The sequence below is a fragment of the Apostichopus japonicus genome, chromosome 7 (genome assembly GCF_037975245.1).
Source record: "Apostichopus japonicus isolate 1M-3 chromosome 7, ASM3797524v1, whole genome shotgun sequence".
Classification (NCBI taxonomy): Eukaryota; Metazoa; Echinodermata; class Holothuroidea; order Aspidochirotida; family Stichopodidae; genus Apostichopus; species Apostichopus japonicus.
Genome location: NC_092567.1, coordinates 26,363,616 through 26,384,458, shown reverse-complemented (window position 1 = coordinate 26,384,458; position 20,843 = coordinate 26,363,616). Strand labels below are relative to the sequence as shown.

Genomic DNA, 20,843 nt, shown 5'->3' with positions numbered 1-20,843 from the left:
TACAATATCTTGGGTAAGGAACAAAGAAATCTAATAGGAGAGCATGATCTCTTACTGATACTAGTGGAAAGAGAGAAGATGGAATGTGTGTTTGAGGTTTTTTGGAGGTTTAAGAAGGGTGTTAAAGATAATTTGCGATGGGAAAATTAATAGAGAGGAAAGTGAGCTGTTGCGACCGTGCATGGTGCAGGAGGAAGTTAATTTGTTGGAGAACTTGAGTTACATAAATAATTATCACGTTTCGCCGATGTATATTGACGTCAATATACATCGGCGAAACGGGGTGTACCATTGGAACGAGAATAAAAGAACATCTACGTGTGACTAAACAGACTATATAGACTCATTTACAAACTCACAATATAAATCCGAAATCTGGAAAAAACATCAATTGGCAAATTCTACATCGCAACTTACCCAATATCAGTGAAAGAAAAATAATCGAAGCCCTTACCATTAAAGCCAGCAAAACTTAATGAATGGCTGTGCTGGACGTCAATTGGATATTTAATATTTTCGCCTTTTGCCGGTCCGTCTGTGCGCTCCGAATACAGTTTGTTCGCTGGTGCGTTTCAGCTCAGGGGAATTGGTTGTAAAGTGTTTAATTATATACACGGAGTCGGTAGTTTGCATCTCATTCCTTGATAAAGCCTTAACCGGCGAAATATTGGAACATACAACTTTGTATAATTTCTTACTGTGCTTGTTGAAGTCTCATATTCTACAATTCATCATATACACCAAGCATGTCAACATCCGCTCTTTCATATATATATATATATATATATATATATATATATATATATATATATATATATATATATATATATATATATATATATATATATATATATATATATATATATATATATATATATATATATATATATATAGATATAGATATAGATATAGATATAGATATATATATATAGATATATATATATATATATATATATATAGGTGAACTGTACCCCTTGGTGGATAGTTGACACTGATGCTATGCCATACAATTATCATATTCATTTTTAGCAAATACAGGTCCATCACATCATAAGGTTACAACACAACAAAAGTTTGCGTGATCACCACACTAAGCTGTTCTCAGCGAAACTTATTTCATATACTTTGTTGCAGATGTAACGGTTACATACACTCAATAGCACCATCATCACTCCACCTGTTGGTTCTCAGGAAAAGTGCCAAAAGACATCAAAGGACATCTGTCTGAGTTAATGTTATCAAGGATTGTTTTGTTTTTGCTTTATAGATTGAATGCTATAAAGCATGAATGTAAGTACACGTGATGCAAACTTATGGCCAATTGAGACAATCTGTCCACTTTGGGCCTTCAAAGTGCAGCGTATAGGACATTTGTTTACTTGAGTAAAGAGGCTGGTTTAAAAGTGACGAAAAAATTGGGCCTCGAAGGTAAAATGTTACAAATCATAATAGGGACATTTGTAGGTGGGCCATGACTGACCAATGTGTCAGCTATTCAATAGGGTATTAAGCAAGGTAAGCTAGGGACAACTTCTACAAGGATTTAGGAACCACACTAATTTGATAATTCAGTTTGGAAGTGAATTGCGGCAAATATATGGCGTGTGCTACCTCTCATAATGTGGCGGTGATACATTCATCAGCAATCAATATTTGGAGGAGATATACACAAACAGATGGAGCTAAAGTCTGAGTCTTAGAGTAAACACTTAGTCTTAGAGCAAACACCACCTTGGAGTAAACAACACCATGAGTTTTATAGGTTGTGTTCCAGGTGAACAACCGTTATTCCCTGTCATTAGTGTGAAGCTACAAGTTCAAGGAGCACTGCATACCTATCATATTCATAGACGAAATATCCACCGACGTTGGCTTTGATGTCAAATTAAATCTGTACGTATCAGTCCTCTTTGTAAATCTTCTGTGGATATTTTTATATCTCGGCCAATATGTTTAGGGTATCGTCCATTAGCTAGGATCATAACCGTTCAAGTTCTCCAGGTAATGCAAGAGTCTTTTTAGTTTGTATTGATAAAAGTAAGTACCTGTGCGTGAACGCTCGCGAATATATATGTTAAGAACATGATGTTTCACACCGATTTTGTTACAATCGTAGTATTGTTTACTTCTTCATATTTTATGATTTGCTTATATACTTCTACATAGCGACATTACGTTTGACATTTCACCACGCATATGGAACGCTCTGCTTGGTTGATTTACTGAAAACTTATCTTTTAATCACTCAATCATTTATTTTGATTAACTGTCCTTAACTTAATAAATTTTTGTATTTGTCGTGACTATTCTATTACTTGATGTGGCTTCTTGCATTTTCGTTTCTGGTTTTGAAGAATGATTTGTCACACATCTAGTGTAACATTATGTAAAGTGCATATTGATAGTGGTGATGACGTCACGATGAAAATATTAGTATTATAATTACGTAATTGACTTTGGCTGAGTAGAAACATGCTTATGCTGTTTCTTGACAGATGAGCTATCGGTGAAGAAAACAAACATTAAACATGTTATTTAAATCAATTGAGAGGAGAATAATTTTATAATTGGGAAACAAAAAGCAGGATATAAAGAGCTGTGACAGAAGGGGCTTGGATCTAGTATAATTGTTATGATATTGTAGATTTCTCTTAGACAAAGAACAAAACAAATCAACCTACATTAGAATGTTACCAATTGGCACATTGTCGCTGTCACATGCTAACAATTGTCACGTTTCTCTGTCACATGTTGAATAATTATATTGTTTAATCTTCCCAAGATCAATATGAAGTATAACCCTACGAGTATATACACTTATGGTATATTCCAGGATGATAAAAAAAAGTTGATTGAAGATCACCACAAAAAGACTGGATGTATGAAGATGCAAATCGAAGCATACGGAGGTATGGTTTCTGTCTTTGGTTAATATAATGTAATCATGTGTTATATATATTTGGTACACAGTATATCATTTACCAAATTCTGACCAGTGAGGTGTTATCCGTCTCTTCATATTGTTATACATTGCTATATCTACATAGACGTAGGAGGGGGAGGAGAGGGTTTGGGGGGGGGGGGCTGCAGCCAACAACAAGATAGTGACCGTAAAAATTCGTGCAATATGTTGATGTTGTTTCGGGCACAGCAACAACAACAAAATAAGCAGCAATAATCATGTTTGATGAGAGTCAGTAGTTCCTTATAGAACTCAGCCTCATGTAATTAGTCTAACGTTCTAATCTCGCCAGACTAATCTGGTGGCACTTTTATACAGAAATATGTTGGCAGACTAGTCTATAAAGTGAAATTTCTTCGATATGAATTTACTTCAAATGATTACACCATTATTCATCTAAGTACCCTTAATTTGTTTTTAAAAAAATGCTCAAAGGTGAGGGGGATCTCACCAGTTCACTTTTCCATATTGGTAACTTTTTTTCGGGCAGATCGTTACAGCCCTTATCTAGTTGGGCTCCTACGCCCATGAGTATGTATTCCCTGTCCAATAGACTCGTGATACTCACTTTACGTAACATTGTCATGTTCACATGGTTACAGTCTCTATGCAACGGGTTTGGGGTTAATAGTGGATCAAGTTATGTGGATTTCGTGCCCAGACTCTATCTAAAGGGATTTTTTTCTAAACAAAGTCCGCTATCTGTTGAATACGGAGGTCCAGGCGGGGCATGCAATATGTATCGTTACTGTGTTAAAATAACTTGGCATGTTGAGTTTTACGATGTGTTACAATAAGACGGCATGTTGAGTTTCGGATGTGTTGACATGTTGAGTTTTCGGATATTTAGCTGCTTATCCATCTTGTCAAATCATACCGAATTAGGGTTATCTTATACTTATATTGAAAACATGTCTACAATGAAGCCGACATTTTACTTCGGTAGCTAATTTAGTGCATATCTATTTAGGAATCATTGTGTACGGTGAGCATTTTTGAAAGATACTGTCAGGTGTTCGGGACACCTAAATGGTGTGATATAGCTGATGTTAGCAAAATATTCAAAACTAAGCATAATTGAAGGAACATATTTGACCGTAAATAAATGAAATGACTCATTTTCCCGCAGAAGGATTAAACGTTAAGGGATATTACTGTCTCCACTGCAAGGAAGAATGGCTTTCAAATTCCATGAACAAGAATCAACTAGCCACCGATGAATATAAACATGTTGCACACCACATCGTACCGTCCTTCTGGTGTATGCAGGTTTCGGATACTGGTAGCTATATTCAGTGGAAGAATATAAACAAAACGGCTGTAGGATTGAAACCAGGAGATCACGTGGCATGGTTGAGACCATTTCTGGGATACTGGCACCATGCCATCGTTGAGGAAGTCAAATATGATTCTATTAAGGTGATAGAGTGGTCATCTGACGTTCAGTCATGTAGTAGCATTGCCAGAGGAACAAGAAAGGAATGGGATCTGCGTGGAAACTGCTGTTGGAGTCCGATGTACAAGGCTTATTATCCCGAGGAAGTTGAGAATCAAAATCCACCCGAGTTGGTTTTGATGAGAGCTAAAGCGCGCCTAGGAAATTATGGATATTGTCCACTTTCCGATAATTGTGAGCATTTTGCATCTTTCTGTAAGACCGGATTGCATCGCTCCAATCAAGTGTTCCAATTTAAAGTTTCAGTGCAAGCCTGGATCCGTAAGATTGTGGCAATATTTTTACACGTGACAATTGTAATGTCTATCTCGGAAGGGATAGAATCTGCTGGCGATAGCAATAATCATTGGGTCGGCATGTTGTGTCTGGTCATTTCTGAGTTGATATATTTGATTGTGGTAATAAGTATGATGTGTTGTCATGATTCCAAACAAACTGATTTCATTGTCAAGAAACATGCTTTGCGCTCTGCTGCACTAAAAGCTACCGCACAATCTGTAATGTTGGTGTTATGTGCTATTCTTTTCAGTGTTCCGGTGCTGGATTGCATACAGGGAGAAAAAATATGGCCTGCAGCAAAGAGCACATGGATTGAGATTTTGTTTGGAATGCTTGGTGGTATGGTGGGGAACATAATAGGATTTTGGGTTTTTTCATTTTATCCCTTTGAATGTTGCCGACACACTGTTAAGTAATATAGCTTAATACTCACAATTGAACTGACAAAAACCAACCATTTCTTTAATTTATGTAGTTACTGTAACACCTACAGTAATATGTAAAGTGAGTTTTCGTCAATGCAAGGGCGGGGGGGGGGGTGGGGCTTGTCTGGCAGCGACGAAGCTGTTGGGTGTTACCCCGCTATTAATTACTGTCATATTTGTCCCCTAAATTGATACCTCTTTCATATTCATTGATCAATCAAATACGTCCGGAATGCGAATACCGAGCTCCCCTGACCTCTCCTCTCCTCCGCTCTCCTCTCTCCTCCTCTCCTCTCCTCTCAATAGTCAAATTAAAATAACATATAATAGTGTTAAGCATAGTCACCCAATATAGAGCCTAATTACCTGTTTACGCATTTCCTTCTATGCGTGGGTGAAGCTGAGGATGTGGTGGGTTATTATTATTATTATTTTCTCACTTATGTTTACTTCTTTTTATCATCATTGTCATTATTATCATCATTATTATCATTATCATCATTATCATCATTATCATCATTATCATCATAATCATCATAATCATCATTATCATCATTATCATCATTATCATCATTATCATCATAATCATCATAATCATCATTATCATCATTATCATCATTATCATCATTATCATCATTATCATCATTTTAATCATTATCACCATTATCACCATCATCACCATCATCACCATCATCATCATTATCATCATTATCATCATTATTATCATTACCATCATTATCATCATTATCATCATAATCATCATAATCATCATTATCATCATTATCATCATAATCATCATAATCATCATTATCATCATTATCATCATTATCATCATTATCATCATTTTAATCATTATCACCATTATCACCATCATCACCATCATCACCATCATCATCATTATCATCATTATCATCATTATTATCATTACCATCATTATCATTGTTATTATTATCATTACTATTATTATTATCATTATTATTATTTTTATTATTATTATTATTATATTTAATATTATTATTATTTTTCCCTTCATTTATTCAGCATATTTTCTTTTAAAACAAAATAGCATATACATATTGTTATAATTATAATCACCTTTTTCAATTCTTGCATAGAAGATGTTTTAATGAAATTTCAAGAACGGAACAACTCTGGGCATTCAGAAAATGCATGTTGTAATTGAATATAACTTACTTTATCTTTTTTACACTTACTTGATTTTGAATGGATATAACGTTCAACATAAATTGCAAACTTAAATTTATAGAAAAAATCGCAAATATTTGGTAAGTTCTTATTTCGCTTACAATCATAAATATAATACTTCATGTGTATTATAAGAAAATTATATGGGTGACTATATCCATTCCCGTACCCGAAAAAAAATATTTCGTTTTGAAAAGAAGAACTGTTGCCTTAAAAACCGATTTCTACGTCTAATATGAAAGACCCAGTAAAATTACAGTCCCAAAAAAGATGCTCGATATTCTCAGTTTCTCTGTTACAGAAGGAACAAACCTCTGTATCATTTATACCCATCAACGCTAATAGATTATTTGTTGCAATTATACGGTGTAAAAATTTAAACTGAAAGTATTGGAGCTGTGCATCTAATACAGTGTAGTATGGAAAATTAAAAAAACCTGCCCCAGTCTTTTTGGTCAGATCTTTAAAGGAGCAACTCCATTTCTCTCTTGCAGTCGGAACTTTTGGTAAACGATGTAAATACATTTTATAGATATGCTGAGAGATAGAGCTAGCCCGAATTGCATTAAAATACTATAAATTATTATTATTATTATTATTATTATTATTATTATTATTATTATTATTATTATTATTATTATTATTATTATTATTATTATTATTATTATTATTATTATTATTATTATTATTATTATTAATATTATTATTATTATTATTATTATTATTAATATTATTATTATTATTATTATTATTATTATTATTATTATTATTATTATTATTATTATTATTATTTTTATTATTATTATTATTATTATTTTATTTTTCAGTTCATATTACGTCATTTCGTGCAGTTTCCTTCTCTTTAATTGAACTCAATTGTCAACATGAATGTAGAATTATTTACTTAAATTTATTCACTGCAAATATTTACATTATGAGCTTTGTCTAAACGAAATATAATTTTCGGATGCAGATTAATCATAATTATAATAATAATAACAATAATAGTACTAACAAATAATAATGGCCGCTTCGTCCAGTGCATCATTTGTTTCATGGTACCAGTTTTTGTTCATTTGATGTTACTTCTAGAAGCAACAGCAACGCATACACAAAGACGGCATATATCGAGTTGGTTCTGAAGGGAGATGCGAGTTGTAGATTTGGTGTATAAGTAAAACTCAATTTTTCATTTCTATATTATTTTGTCGAGTTATACGAGCTTCGTTACATCTTGACAAATATGTTAAATTGCCCAGTTGCTGCTTCCTTTTCACTGACTTTGATAACATCTAAAGGCATATATTATATTACAGTTTATGATTTATTTTTGTTTTTTTTTTATAAAAACTAGAGTGAACAATAGTCCATGAAGATTGACATAAGTCAAGACCTGATATAGGCTGTGAGGCACTATAAGAGAAATCCACAAGGGGCCAATCAGTGGTTCACAGCAGCTTAGGAACTACTAATGAGGTCAAGGGTTCATATAGGCATCAGGCATATTCATGGGCGTCAATCCAGGGGGGACGGGGGGACACGTCCCCCCACATTTCGATGGATGGGGGAAACAATATCAAATGTCCCCCCCCCCCCAAACATTTGGAAAAAGAGTAGTGTCGTGGCTCTATTTGGTGAGGGTTTACACATCTTAGGATTCATATCCCCAAATATCACTCAATGTTGCTGAATGGAGAATTCCACCCAGATCTCGTGAGTTGGTACCCTGAGCTCTCCAACAATCTTAAGCTTAGTCTGCCTTTATTTCGAGGCCAGTTCCATTCGTCGTCGGTTGAAGGGTATAGACAAATATTCAAGTTGATGAATCCAGTGGTACGGGCTATGTTTGGGGAAGTCGAAGCTCTCTAGCGGTTGCTCCTCGTCTCCTCCGCCAGTTCGAAGGAAGCCGAGAGATCTTTTAGTGCTTTGAGGCGTTTGAAGACAAGGCTACCAAGCACCATGACTCAACAGAGGCTGACTATGTGATCGTGTTCCATATTCACCGCGCAGGGACGTCGTTAGAGGGGGTGCGGGTGTGTCTCACCCCAAGCCATGGTAAAACTGACGCTAGTTGGAAAATTGGAGTGCGACAGTCGGAATTTCCGACTGTCGCACTTTAGTTTATCTAGGCCATTTCATGTATCCCTGTGATTGTGCATGACCTAAAAAAAATTTAAAAATTTCGGTCAAAATTGACCTTTAACCTGTCATATTTACCACGTTTTCCTTGCCACTTTGGGAAATTGTTTCTCGCGATTCTTATACTCCACCGTACAAAACTTTTTATGATTTTGAATACTACAAAAAAATGCCTAATAGAACTACCGTCATAGGCGTAGGAGCCCAATTTGTTTTTGTTTTTTTTTTGGGGGGGGGGGAGGGGGGTTGTAACGACTTTCCCGAAAAATATAACCAAAATTTTTCGCGCGCTACGCGCGCATCACGCATGACCATGTGCATATCATACAGGCATGCATCGGTTTTTACTTCGCATGCAAATAGCATACAATCATTTTCCGTCTTATTACCCTTCCGTATTGGTGATAATTGTTGGGTAATAATAATATCAGTATAACCACTGAAAAACACATCGAAAATTATCAAAAAAGCTATCAGCATATTGCCCGAATTTCACAAAAAATATTTGGTTGGGGTGGGGGGGGGCCAATAAGTTTTTGAAATGAGTGCCAGTGGGTACAAATGTATCGCAACAAGTTCGTAACAGAAGTGCAGTCGCGAAAGATTGGGTTTTCTGACTGACACTGACCGTGTCGTTGACGAGTGGCGGGAGGGTGGGGGGTACAAAGCAGCAGTTGGAATTTTCTGGCTTCAAAACCGATTTTCAGCCACTACACCCCCCCCCCCCCAATCATCAGGCCTTAGCTACGTCCCTGGGTACATGGTTGTTACATAGTACGCTCCGACCAGAATTCACCCGATAACCAGATGCAAATCCACCTAGCAACCGAGGTAACTTGCTTGAGGACTCCAACGAACAACCACTGATTTATTTTCATGCCTTCATCACTTTAGCCACCACTCACATGGGACCTATTCTAAGTCTGACGATACATGCGCATGTGTGAGGTCCTGAAAACATAATAAAAGTGGTTTGTCTTGCTATCCTTGTTTTCAAATTTCATGTAAATGTATTCTCGTAGACCTAGCAACCTGGTTTAACATGCTGGCGCCAAATTTGCACTAAGCTCGCTATACGAACTCGGATATGGGCTGTGCCTTATTAGTTAGTTATTTAAATTATTAATAATGGCGTATGAGGAAATGCACCATTTTGTGGTATGACTCCCAGGACAGAAAGTCGAGAAACTCACATGCAGTCGCGGCGGATAGCTTCCTTCGCCTATATGTCCGGGGAAATTTTGGGACATCGTTCCTATAGACCAGGGGTGGGCAACCTGCGGGCCACATGCGGCCCGCCAGTGATTTTTTTTGCGGCCCGTGAGATGTCTCAAGGAAAAGAAAAAAATCAATCTATTTTGCATCATCACCAAAAACGAGCTAGCTGCTTAGAATTTATCTGCACCTATGATGATGTCAGGTTGGTCTATTATCACCATTAACTATCAACAGGACTGTATTGACATTATGGTTTTGTGAATACAGATTAAGTACACACACCTATTGCTTGAACGTCCTCGGAATCAAAGGTTTGAAATCAGCAGCAGGCCGTTGGTTAGGTGCGGCCCTGTCAATCTTTCACTCCTAAAATCTGGCCCATTCATTCAAAAGGTTGCCCACCCCTGCAATGGGCCTATATCTGAGGCCCTGGGGTCAGTGGCGTCGTGCCCATTGGGGCCCGGGGCACAGCCCCCCCCCCCCAAAAAAATCAAAGGTGTCATAAAATTTTGTCATAATTTAAAAAAAAAGCGTTTTCGAAATCGAAAAGTAGACTAAATATTCAATTGCTCTTTGATGGTCGTTGCGGATTTTCCACACACCTCAAAGACGACATATCGGGATTAGTAATGCCATTACTAATGCCATTCATTACCTTCGAATATGTTTGTCCTAAGCTCGCGTTTGATACAGTCTCAATTAACCTGGAAAATAATCACTTCGTTATCGCGCGTTTACCTTAGGTTTCGCTACTTTCACTTTTTCTTCCCATGTTTTCAAACGGCATGGCTTTTTCTTCACCCAGTCACCACTTCTCACTGGCATGGGCGGCAAGGGCGGCGGAACCGGGGGCACAGGGGGCACGTGCCCCCACTTTTCCCCAAGTTAAAAATGTGCCCATTTTCTACATAAAAATTGAGGTGTCTCAAGTTAGCAAGAGGCCAGGGAACCAGAATGAACACTCGGGAAGGGCCTTTTTCCGGCCATCTGAGGGGTTTGTAAAACCAAAAATTTTCTTGTACGCTCCGCGCCAACTGATGGTGGCGCTCCGCTCAGATAGTCTAACGTATACAACTTTGCAAATCCTGGCTACGCCTCTGACTCTTAGTGAATTTCTGTGGGTCAAACTCAAAGCTATTTCGAATGAAGCAAATTTGTTAAGATAAAAGCAGCATTTTGCGTTGATTCTCGAGATTTTCCAATACTATATACTATATCCGATACTATACCAATGACGTAAACTAAGCTAACTGTAAAGTTTCAACTCAAACTATTCCCGAAAAGTGCAAAAATATGACATTTTCTGGTTTTCGTATTTTGAATCTTTGACTTCGATAGACTCCTCCCACATAAAGGAACCTCGTGAATATGTATAACGGAAAAGGTACTTTGAATAGCAAGGTAAACAGTAAACAAGAATCAGCTGAGGAGATGTACGTATTGCGCGAAGGGACACTTACGGCATATCTCATTGCATACGATGCCCTAAAAACCCAAGAAAATTCGTCGCTCCGCGAAAATAAAACCAGCTTTGTAGCAAGGATACATAAGAGAGAAAGTCATTGAACCAGCAAGAACTCGATCGGTACGTAACATTCTCTAGAACGATATTGTATCACTCTACTCGGTGTTACATAGGCTAGTTATTGTAGTACAATCAGACCTATTAGTGTGTGGTGACTTACACTGGTTAGGCCTGAATAACGTTATGTACACGCTGTGAATTTTGCACTAAAAGCAATGTAGCTATGAGTGTATCGCAATGGGGGCCTTTTTTCCGGATCTCTTGAAAAACGTTAGCTTCCTCCTCTCACAACATGGGAGAAAATAACGTTTTTCAGGAGATGAAAGTAACGTTTCTCATAAGGGAATGCAATAAGGCATACTGGCTAGGCCATGTGGAGATTTAAGTAGTGCTTTGTAGCAAGTGCTTTGCAAAACTGTAGTAATTGCAATTGATGATTTAGGCGATTTTTATGATTATGCGTGAGTGTAGTAAGTAACCCTTTTTTTAAGTTTCATTCAACAAGCATATTAGTTTCCTAACCTGAATGCGGTACTTTACTACCTTGATGTAGGGGAGGAAAGTAACGTTTTTAGTAGAGGAAACTAACATTTTCAGGGGAGGAACTAACGGGTCGGGAAACTGAAACCTAGGGCAACATGCAATGTCTGCTGTTGTATAAATTTCATAGTAAAGTGTACAACCATTCCATGAAAGTGATAAATAGCATCTAGTCATATGTCACCAGTAAATGAGAGCAATACATTTTAGCAGTGGATCCAAAGACATGTTTATAATTTGAAACCTTTTGCTACCTTCTTAGCAACCATCTGGTGATGAAACACCAAGGAGGGCTGGCAGAAGTAGAGGACGGAGAGGTTAGCTCCTGGGTAACACCAGACAACGGGACAACCCGGCTAACAGCAGCTGCAGCTAGGAGGCAGGTAGAAGAACGCCAACAGGAGTGAATGGGAAATGTAAGGGTACGTTTCAATATGCAAAATTGTGGGATCTGCAAAGTAACAGCTGTGAATTCTTTAAGCAGTTAAACTCAGTGTAATAACAGAATGGCTTGCTCAATTAAAGAATACTAGCAACATAAGTAGCTGGCTAGATTGTCATACTGAAAATAGTTATTTTCAAGTGACATCAATTATCAAAGGGTTATATTTGCTAATCCTTTTTGGAAGCAAAATACTGTTTGTCTGAAAGCAAGTTTTGAAAAACAGAGCACTTTGTAGTACTTGGTGTAGTGTTCAAACAATATATTTTATGTCTATCTTCTTATATCACATGTATATTAAACACCCAAAGCGACACAATCAATCAGTGCTGTCTATCATCCAAAGCAATGATATTATTACTTAAGCAAAATAAATGATACTCTTTTTTCTTCACTTTTCTTCTTAGGCAATGGTTGGTAATGTAGATGTTCAACAGCCTCGACAACTGGTAATGCAACTGCTTGAAACCCATCCGGCACTCTTTTTTGATATATGTACACACAACATCTCAAGAAGTAAAAAGTTGCTTGAATTCAAACTTGGTATATAGGTAGTCTTTATTGTTCCTTATTGTTTTTCATCAAGTTCAAAGGTCATTTGAGGTCAATTTTTGAAATCTGTGTAAAAACAGTATCTCAAGAAGTGTTAGTTGGTTGGACATCCCAACTTGCTATGTAGATAGCACTTGGTAAGTAGATTGTTTTTAATGGAGGTAAAAGGTCATTTTAGGTCAACAAATGTTCAATTCTTGAAACCTTATAAACAATATCAAGAAGTGAAAGTTGGTTGAACTTCAAACTTGCTATATAGGTGGCCCTTGGTGAGTAGGTAATACATTTTGTTAATCATGAAGGTCATTTTGAGGACAATAGTTCATATCCCAAGAAGAGAAAGTTTGTTTCATGGCAAATGTTGATAACACTCGGTGGGTAGATAATCCCATTGTTATGCTTACGGCCATTGGTGCTAATGCCATATCTCAAGAAGAGAAGTTGGTTAACTGTTACATTTTAAAGCAGCACGTTCGTAGTGTTTGAATATTCATATTATGGGCGAGGTTAATTTGGATCCCAACGGAAAATATTTAGGAGAAAAACAAAGTTGAAAGTTACAAATTTTTTCGAATTTTATGCCACCATTTGAAGTAAGATTTATATAAATAAACTAGTTATGTATGTCGTTATGACATAGTGGAGTCAGTGAGGTTGAGAAATATCATAGAAAAGGACGCAAAATGCTGCTTTAATATGTAGCCCTTGGAGAGTAATTGATTTCTATTGTTTTCCATAGGTCAAAGTTATCTTGGGTCAAAGATAGTCTCTATTTCCTTGACTTTATCATTCACTTGTATTCAGTTCTGTATTTCTTGATCAGTTGTATTCCTTGCCAAATATAGATTTGTTTTCACTATCATCTAAGATTATAGACATGTTATTAGTTTTACATTTTTTTCTTGAAAGACGTAATCATGGTTTTTCTCTAATTGTCTGTGTTCTTTGACTTTACCATTCAGGGCTTTGAATAAACACAGTTTCTCTCACTGCTGTTCTTACTTCAATCTGCAAAATCTTCCAATTTAATGTGCTAATTTATTCTGAAACATGGACATTAATAAGCTTCAATACACATAACAAGTTCAATTAAGTGCTCCTTTTTTATTGATGAATTTGCTTAGAATAAGTCTGCTGATCTTTACAACAATAAAATAAAAAAAAGGAATAGTTCTTCGAGTCCAAACCTGATTCCAAACTAGTACATGCATTATGGTTTAGATCAATTGGCATGACTGATGACTTTGAGAAAAAAATCCCCCCACCCCTACCACTTTTTAAATTACTGGAAAGTTGTAGGAGACATGCAGGTTTCAATCACTCCAACCTCCCCCCCCCCCCCCACCCACAAATAATATTACTTGCTGAAGCGAGGAAGATTAATAGATTTGACTTATTACAAAGTAGAACTAGGCCCCATCCTGCTCTGGTGGCTTGCAACAAGCTGTGCAACAACTCCATCCCACCCCCCCCCCACCCAAAAAAAAGGATATCACTTGCTGATGCAAGGAAGACCTATAGATTTGACTCATTACAACAGTAGAACTTGGTCCCATCCTGCTATGATGGCTTGCAAGAAGCTGTAAAACTGATGGAGGTTGGCTCGGGCGAATTGTACCCGAGATGTGCCTTGGGTCATCCTCAGCAAGAACAACACGACAACACGTCCTAGTTGAGAATTGTCATCATCAAGCCTCCGTCTAAATATGTCCTTCATCAGTTGCGGAATGTACTTGTAACTATTCTTTTCCATAACAGGAACACAGGTCCATCTGCCTGCAGACTTTGAGAAATTTCTTGTAAACCTGAAAGTAGAATCACAAAAATAAACTATCACTCAGGGAGGAAAGTACTGTTTCTCAGGGGAGGAATTCAAGCAAGAAGACATTTGGCTAGGCTACGTAGAAAGAGTTAGGTACTGAAGTAACTGTAATTTTTGATTTAGGAGAGAAAATAACGATTTCAATCAAAGAAACATTTTTCAAGGGAGGCAAATTGGCTAGGCTATATGGGAAGAGATATTTGTAGGAAAGGTAGAAATGAAATGAAATTCCTACAGTTATTCCACTTAGGCCCTAGGCCTACTAAATTTATTCTTTCCAAGTTTCCACATAGCCTAGCCAATATGCTTTCATCAGCTTCCTCCCTGGAAAAACGATAATTTCCTCCCCATGATTGAGGAGGTACAGAGGTAAGAAACGTTTTTAGGGGAGGAAACAAACATTATTTAGGGCATGAAACTAACGGGAACCGCCAGAACGTAGGCCTCGTGATTTCGGCTACTGCATACGCAATCACTGCCATCATAGCCCATGCCTTGTAAAGTCTAGTGTAAAGTATCTATGCGTCGGCGTGAACGTTAGTTAGCACTGTATCAAGAACAAAAACTTGTTGCAATTTGATAAGACTATGACTGTGAAGAAAGAGTAAGAAAAGTAAGAGCGTTTAGCCTAACTGGCCTTGGTTGTGCTAGTAAATAATAGGCTAAGTACACTATACTAGTACTAGTAGTACTATAGACTTAGTATAGGCCCCTATACTGGCATAGGCTAAACTAGATACTGTAGTAATAATAGTGGAGGCAGAGGTTCGGTCTCAGTTTCTCTCACCGATAATGAGAAGTAACGTTAAATCATGTAAACAAAAATTGTAACGAACAATTCTATCCTTTGCTTACCTGTCGAGTAGAAGTCGAGTGACTTCTGAATCACTCTTCAGATGTAAATTCCTCTTCACTTCGCTCCATCTTTCCCATTGATTCCCGAAAGGGACACGGTGTCGTGACACTTTTTCTTCTGGGCTTTCCGCCATTTTCTCTTTTCAGGTGAAGTTAGGTTCTTCAAAAACTTATATTTCCCATTTGAGCGCTTCTCCGTTGTTTTATTCTTTTGTCACTTCGTCACCAGGTTATAGTATTGTGTGCATGTAGCAATTATACGACACTAAATACTTTGCTAAGTACTACGTACTGTAGGCTTACGTGCGTGTACACTTTACTCACGGTAAAGACGCTGAGGGATTGCCATGCCAATGACTGAGTCTATTTTAAGCTCCAAGTCATACATAAACATCTCTTCACTGATTGGTTGAATTTGAATAGGCGGTTTGTAGAGCTGCATGTGATAAATACTAATGTCGATTGTGTCTGGGAGACACAATTCTCAGAATCATATAATATCCTTAATTACTTGCTAATTAACGTTCGATGTGGGGAAAAAAGTATGAGAAAGTCTTAGTTTTGTCTTTTGTGATCGTATTATGATAAAAACTCGATAGACACGGAAAAATTCTGGACAAACGCAAAATGCTGCTTTAACAAGAAATAAAGTCCAATGCGGAAGATTCCTACATTAGCAATTAGCATGATTTCGCCTCATTTTGTCTCAAAAGAAAACTTGTTCCTTGTTTCCCAATTGCACATTGGATATTGCAGTGCAAATATGCATATTTTCCTTGAGAGGGGGGGGGGGGCGTTGATGGAGTGATGTGTGTACACAAATAAGATAATACAATAAGAGTTGTAAAGGGTACTAAATATAAGGCTGCATCAGTCCAATCGAATTGCTGCAAAGTGCCCTTTGATGTTGGTGCCCCCCCCCCCCCCAGATTAAAAGTGCTTCCGCCGCCCTTGATGGGCGGTGATCATGGATCAGCCAACACGAAAATGTTTCGATATCTTAAATGTTTGGCGCTTCTGGGAGACGAGGAATTGGTAAACTTAGGAATAATAGCGATCACTTCCTTCGAGAATATTTCCCAAAATAAAAAAATTGCCGGAAATTTTTATCAATTTTAGGGGTGTTGCTTTCTGCCATAATGCACGGGAAGTGCCGTGTCCTGCAATCTGAGGGGTCTGCCAGAAGAAAAATTTTCTTGTACGCTGCGCGCCAACCGATGGTGGCGCTCCGCTTAGATAGTACTTACGGCCGGAATACTCCAATCGATTCCGTCCCCCACGTTTCAAATCGGATTGACGCCCCTGGGCACATTTAATAAGATGCTCATGGACCCTGCTCTTGAAGGTATGTGTGCCATTGTGAGAAATAGCACCAACTACGCTGTCCGATGGGCTGTTCCAGACATGTACTGCAGTGTGGATGTAGGTCCTGCCTGCGGAGAGAGTTCTGGAAACGGGTACTGTGAGAGCATGGCAGGGCATTGATAGGGTGGAGCGGGTAGCTCTTCTAACTACATAAGCTGTGGTAGCAATGCTTTAAGGTCCGTCGGGCACAAGCTGGTGTGCATCTTGTAAAGAACAGTTGTAACTCTTGTCATGCAGTCAATCTGCTAGCTTTTGTATTTTTTTTCCAAACTTTAAATGTTTCTTTTGTATCAGTGGCATCTGTTGTATTTCATGCTTTAAATTTCTCATGAACCTTTGGTATATGTTGTTTTTTGTTTTTTTTTTTGTGTTTTTTAAATGTCTCTTTTGTATCTTTGGTATCTGTTGTACTTTATGTATACTTTAAATGTTTCTTATGTATCTGTGATTTCTGTTGTATTTCATGCTTTAAATGTCTGTTTGTATCTTTGTTGGATCTAACAATCTTTGGTATTTTTGTATTTTATGCATGCTTCAAATGTCTCTTTGTATCGTGGTATCTGTTGTATTTTATGATTTAAATGTTTCTTATGTATCTATTCTTTGGTATCAGTTGCATTTCATGCTTTAAAAGTATTTTTGTATCTTTTGTATAATTTGTATTATATGCATGCTTTAAATGTATTACCGTTGTGTTCCGAGCGACAATCCGATGTGTACAAAATACGAATTTGCATAAAAATTTCTTCGAGTTGTATAATTTATATTTTCGTCGTGCTTGTGTAAATCCGTATTAGTTCATCACATGCAAATTTAAGGAATGTATACACTTAAGAACACCTTAACAATGGAGGACATTAAAACATATGCTACGTTGTGACGTTTTCGACCACTTAGGTCACTTTGATTTACATATTATAGCAATGCTATAAAATCATTATTAATGACACAAATCAACTGACAAAACAAGAAACGTCATCGGATTGATAAAGAAGTTGATTAATGAACGATTTGATCTCTTTCTTTGTTTACTTTGGCCCAAATTCATGTCTTGTTCCCAATTAAGATATACCCCAAGGGAGTTGAGAGTATACACTTTATATATATATATATATATATATATATATATATAATATAACGAAAATCCACGTTTACTCCAAAAGAAAATATTATTAGAGAAAACCAGAGAAATAAGATATGACTCATAATTGACAAATAAGGAATAAAGTTTTAGAAAATATATTGGAATTTTCGGTCCCCCTGGGACCTTCGTCAGCAATACTTGGCAGTCGAATGAGAAGTACCAAATGTGACACAATGAACATACAGGAAGCGGATTAAGGAGCAAAGAACGGATTACATATGATTGTACTGATAGGTCCCAATGGGTCTTTGTTGAGGCCGGTGATGTGAGGCTAAATACGAAATATCCAATCGCTTATGCTCGTTTATGGTCAGTAGGGGATTTGAAGTTCGAGGCAGTTAAAATACATTTTAGGTTTTGAGAGAATGACTAAAATCGCCATACTATCGACACACCAAATATAATTTAGGAAATAAAGCAATCACCCCTAAAACGTTTTAAGAATTCTTTTGTTTATAGGATGGCTCGTTTAATACAGGGTGGTTGTTTTTAAATCATAATGATCTCACCCTTTGTAAAAAATTAATTTGACCCTTTAAAATAATTTAGTCTCTACGTTTATTTACACTGTCTTACTCTTGATTTTACTTTAGAATCCTGTTTATACTGCTATATGTTTTAATATACTTATAAACTATATATATATATTTAAATAGTTATATATTTGTATATTATATATTTATATGTATATTTATATATTTTATATATCTATATATTTTAAAAATTAAAATATTTTGGGGCTTCTGTATTATTTGTTATTATTTTATAAGGTTTGTCTATACTTTTCTGTTTAATGATATTGTTTTTGCATTTCTCTATATAAATATGTATTTTATATATTTATAGGCTTGTTGGATTCAAAAAAATCAAACTGCAAAACTCCATTGATATTAACGAATTTAAAGCGGTACCGATAGTTTAAAGGAAGAAGCTAACTGGATAATCATGTTTAACTTGTGTGTCAGGCTTCCATTGTATAATGTATAATTCACGCACGCATAACAATGGGTACAGTGCGTCAGAGTACCCCTAGGAGGTCCCATATTTTAGCCTCAGTTGGCTTGTCTTGTCTCATACCCCCATGGTGAGCTTAAACACTGATATAAGGAATACAACTAACAATATTACATTATCGAGTACGATAGTGATATTAATTAGGCATGATTCTCCTCTGACTAAAGAAGTTAAATCATATATTCTAACTTTGCACGTTTGACGCCTGATTGTTTTGTTTTTCTTTCAGAGATAGGAGCGTCTGACCACCCCCCCCCCCTCACCACACCCTCATATATTTTAATTGACTTCAAAGAATGCTTTCCCCAGTTGCCCAATTTGTGGATAAAACTATGATTATGTCTTGCAAAATAAGTTTGATGACTATAGTACCGTTTTATTAAAATTGCTAATTGATAAGAAATTAAAACCATAAAACAAACTTCAAAGGTCGCTTAAGAGTGGTCTAATTATTAAAAGTGAAAATAACTGGATCCAAATATATCTTCACCTAATTGTTGACTAGAGGAATATATTGGAGATAACTAAGAGCAGAAATTCAATAGAAGTGAAAACAATGGTACAAGAAGAGAAATTAAAATTGAAGACGTTTTAACTGCGGATGAAAAAGTTATCCTTCTTTCGTTGCCTTGAAGAATTGGCGAATGCTTACTGATGAACGTAGCCAGGACACCGGAATCAAGGTTTCCTAAAAGAAATCAAACCCCAAAAGAATGTTTATAGTATTTTCCTTTTTCTTACATTTCTAATCAGTAAATGTCTAGAAAACAAGAAATTGTATAGGCTATACCTTTTGCTAATTAATTATGAATATTTTTGTGACAGTGGCAGTCACAAAAGCTGACTTATTTACAGCAAGTATAAGGACTGGGATTGGAGAAAATCAACTTGTTGATTTTTCGTACTCAGGCTCCACCTTGGGTGACATTTCGTAATAAAAAAAAAGTACAAAAGCACAACTTGTGTTTTGGGGATATTCGTCACTCTCTTGCCAACCCCTTTTTTGTAGGAAGAGGATGAGTATGGATGAAGAGGGAAGGGAGAGCAGGAGTGGTAACGATCGAGTTTTCAAAGCAAGACGTATTTGCATCCACTAATACTAACCTGTGACAAGATTCTGTACGTTGTCAGCTATCATTGTGTATCCGTCCCCGCCGCCAACAATAAAAGAGGGCGCTACAATTCTATAAGTTTTCTCAACGTCCAGTGGTTCATAATCAGGGACTGAACATTCGGTACATCGAACTTCAACGGATACTACTCGATTTCCGGGTGGAAGAAACAAGTTATACGTCACAAGTATACCTGCAGAGAACAAGTACATATAGAAAGAAAAAGAAAACAAACATGTGTGGCATATCTATTTATCATCCTTTTCAGGAGGGACCAGGGTGCTGTTTGGGGAGTGTTGGAGGGGGGGGGGGGGGCTGCTGTTGGGTGCGGGGGTATCAAAGCTATGAGTGTATATGTGAATAAATGTGATATTTGGCGAATGTATATGTTATGCAGGATGAGCAGTAGTTTCGTCACTTACAAGAGGCAGAAGTAATTCAAGTTTCTAATATCGATATATTTATTACCTGACATTTGTAGGAATCTCCCAGATAGAGATGCATCACCGTAATGGTAAACGGAGTTCTCTAGTGCTTCAAGTAAGTAGCGACCTTCTAAATCGAAAAGGTCAAAGGTCCCTTGGAACGGAAGTACAGCTGTGACGTCTCCCACAATGATGGAACCTGCGTGATGTAGAAAGGAATGAAACTCGATGTTTTTTGTTTTGTTTTTATTTATTTGGAGGGGGGGGGGATTTCTGGAAACTTGTTACTTATCAAACTACTGTTACTAAAGTTCAAAACGAATTGAAATACAGAAATAGCTGTGAACTGCGACACCAGTTTT

General features: G+C 36.9%; 2 protein-coding genes and 2 long non-coding RNA genes across 7 annotated transcripts in view; 2 read left to right on the top strand and 2 right to left on the bottom strand.

The window, feature by feature from the left end:
• Positions 1-20,843, bottom strand: part of LOC139969931 (snake venom 5'-nucleotidase-like) — a 74,859-nt gene that overhangs the window by 38,556 nt on the left and 15,460 nt on the right. For 3 of the 4 annotated variants that reach the window (XM_071975348.1, XM_071975346.1, XM_071975347.1), the window contains exons 7-9: positions 20,525-20,680; positions 20,049-20,249; positions 18,010-19,632 (exon numbers count right to left, since the gene is read on the bottom strand). The exons of the other annotated variant lie outside the window; for it this stretch is intronic. In XM_071975348.1, the coding sequence (XP_071831449.1) occupies positions 19,469-19,632; positions 20,049-20,249; positions 20,525-20,680 (521 nt within the window). In that variant the 3' untranslated portion in view covers positions 18,010-19,468. Of the gene's footprint in view, positions 1-18,009; positions 19,633-20,048; positions 20,250-20,524; positions 20,681-20,843 lie in introns of those variants that run through there. 4 annotated transcript variants of the gene reach the window in all.
• On the top strand, positions 1,270-5,113 carry LOC139970191 (uncharacterized). The gene is made up of 3 exons (XM_071975831.1): positions 1,270-1,290; positions 2,783-2,909; positions 4,092-5,113. Exons 1-3 carry the CDS (start codon positions 1,285-1,287, stop codon positions 5,111-5,113), a joined length of 1,155 nt encoding a protein of 384 aa, XP_071831932.1. The 5' UTR covers positions 1,270-1,284.
• Positions 10,865-13,733, top strand: LOC139969926 (uncharacterized). The gene is made up of 3 exons (XR_011793827.1): positions 10,865-11,270; positions 12,013-12,172; positions 12,600-13,733. It is a non-coding gene; the product is annotated as an uncharacterized lncRNA (long non-coding RNA).
• Positions 13,632-16,064, bottom strand: LOC139969927 (uncharacterized). Its single transcript, XR_011793828.1, has 2 exons — positions 15,422-16,064; positions 13,632-14,549 (listed from the first exon to the last, which is right to left on the bottom strand). It is a non-coding gene; the product is annotated as an uncharacterized lncRNA (long non-coding RNA).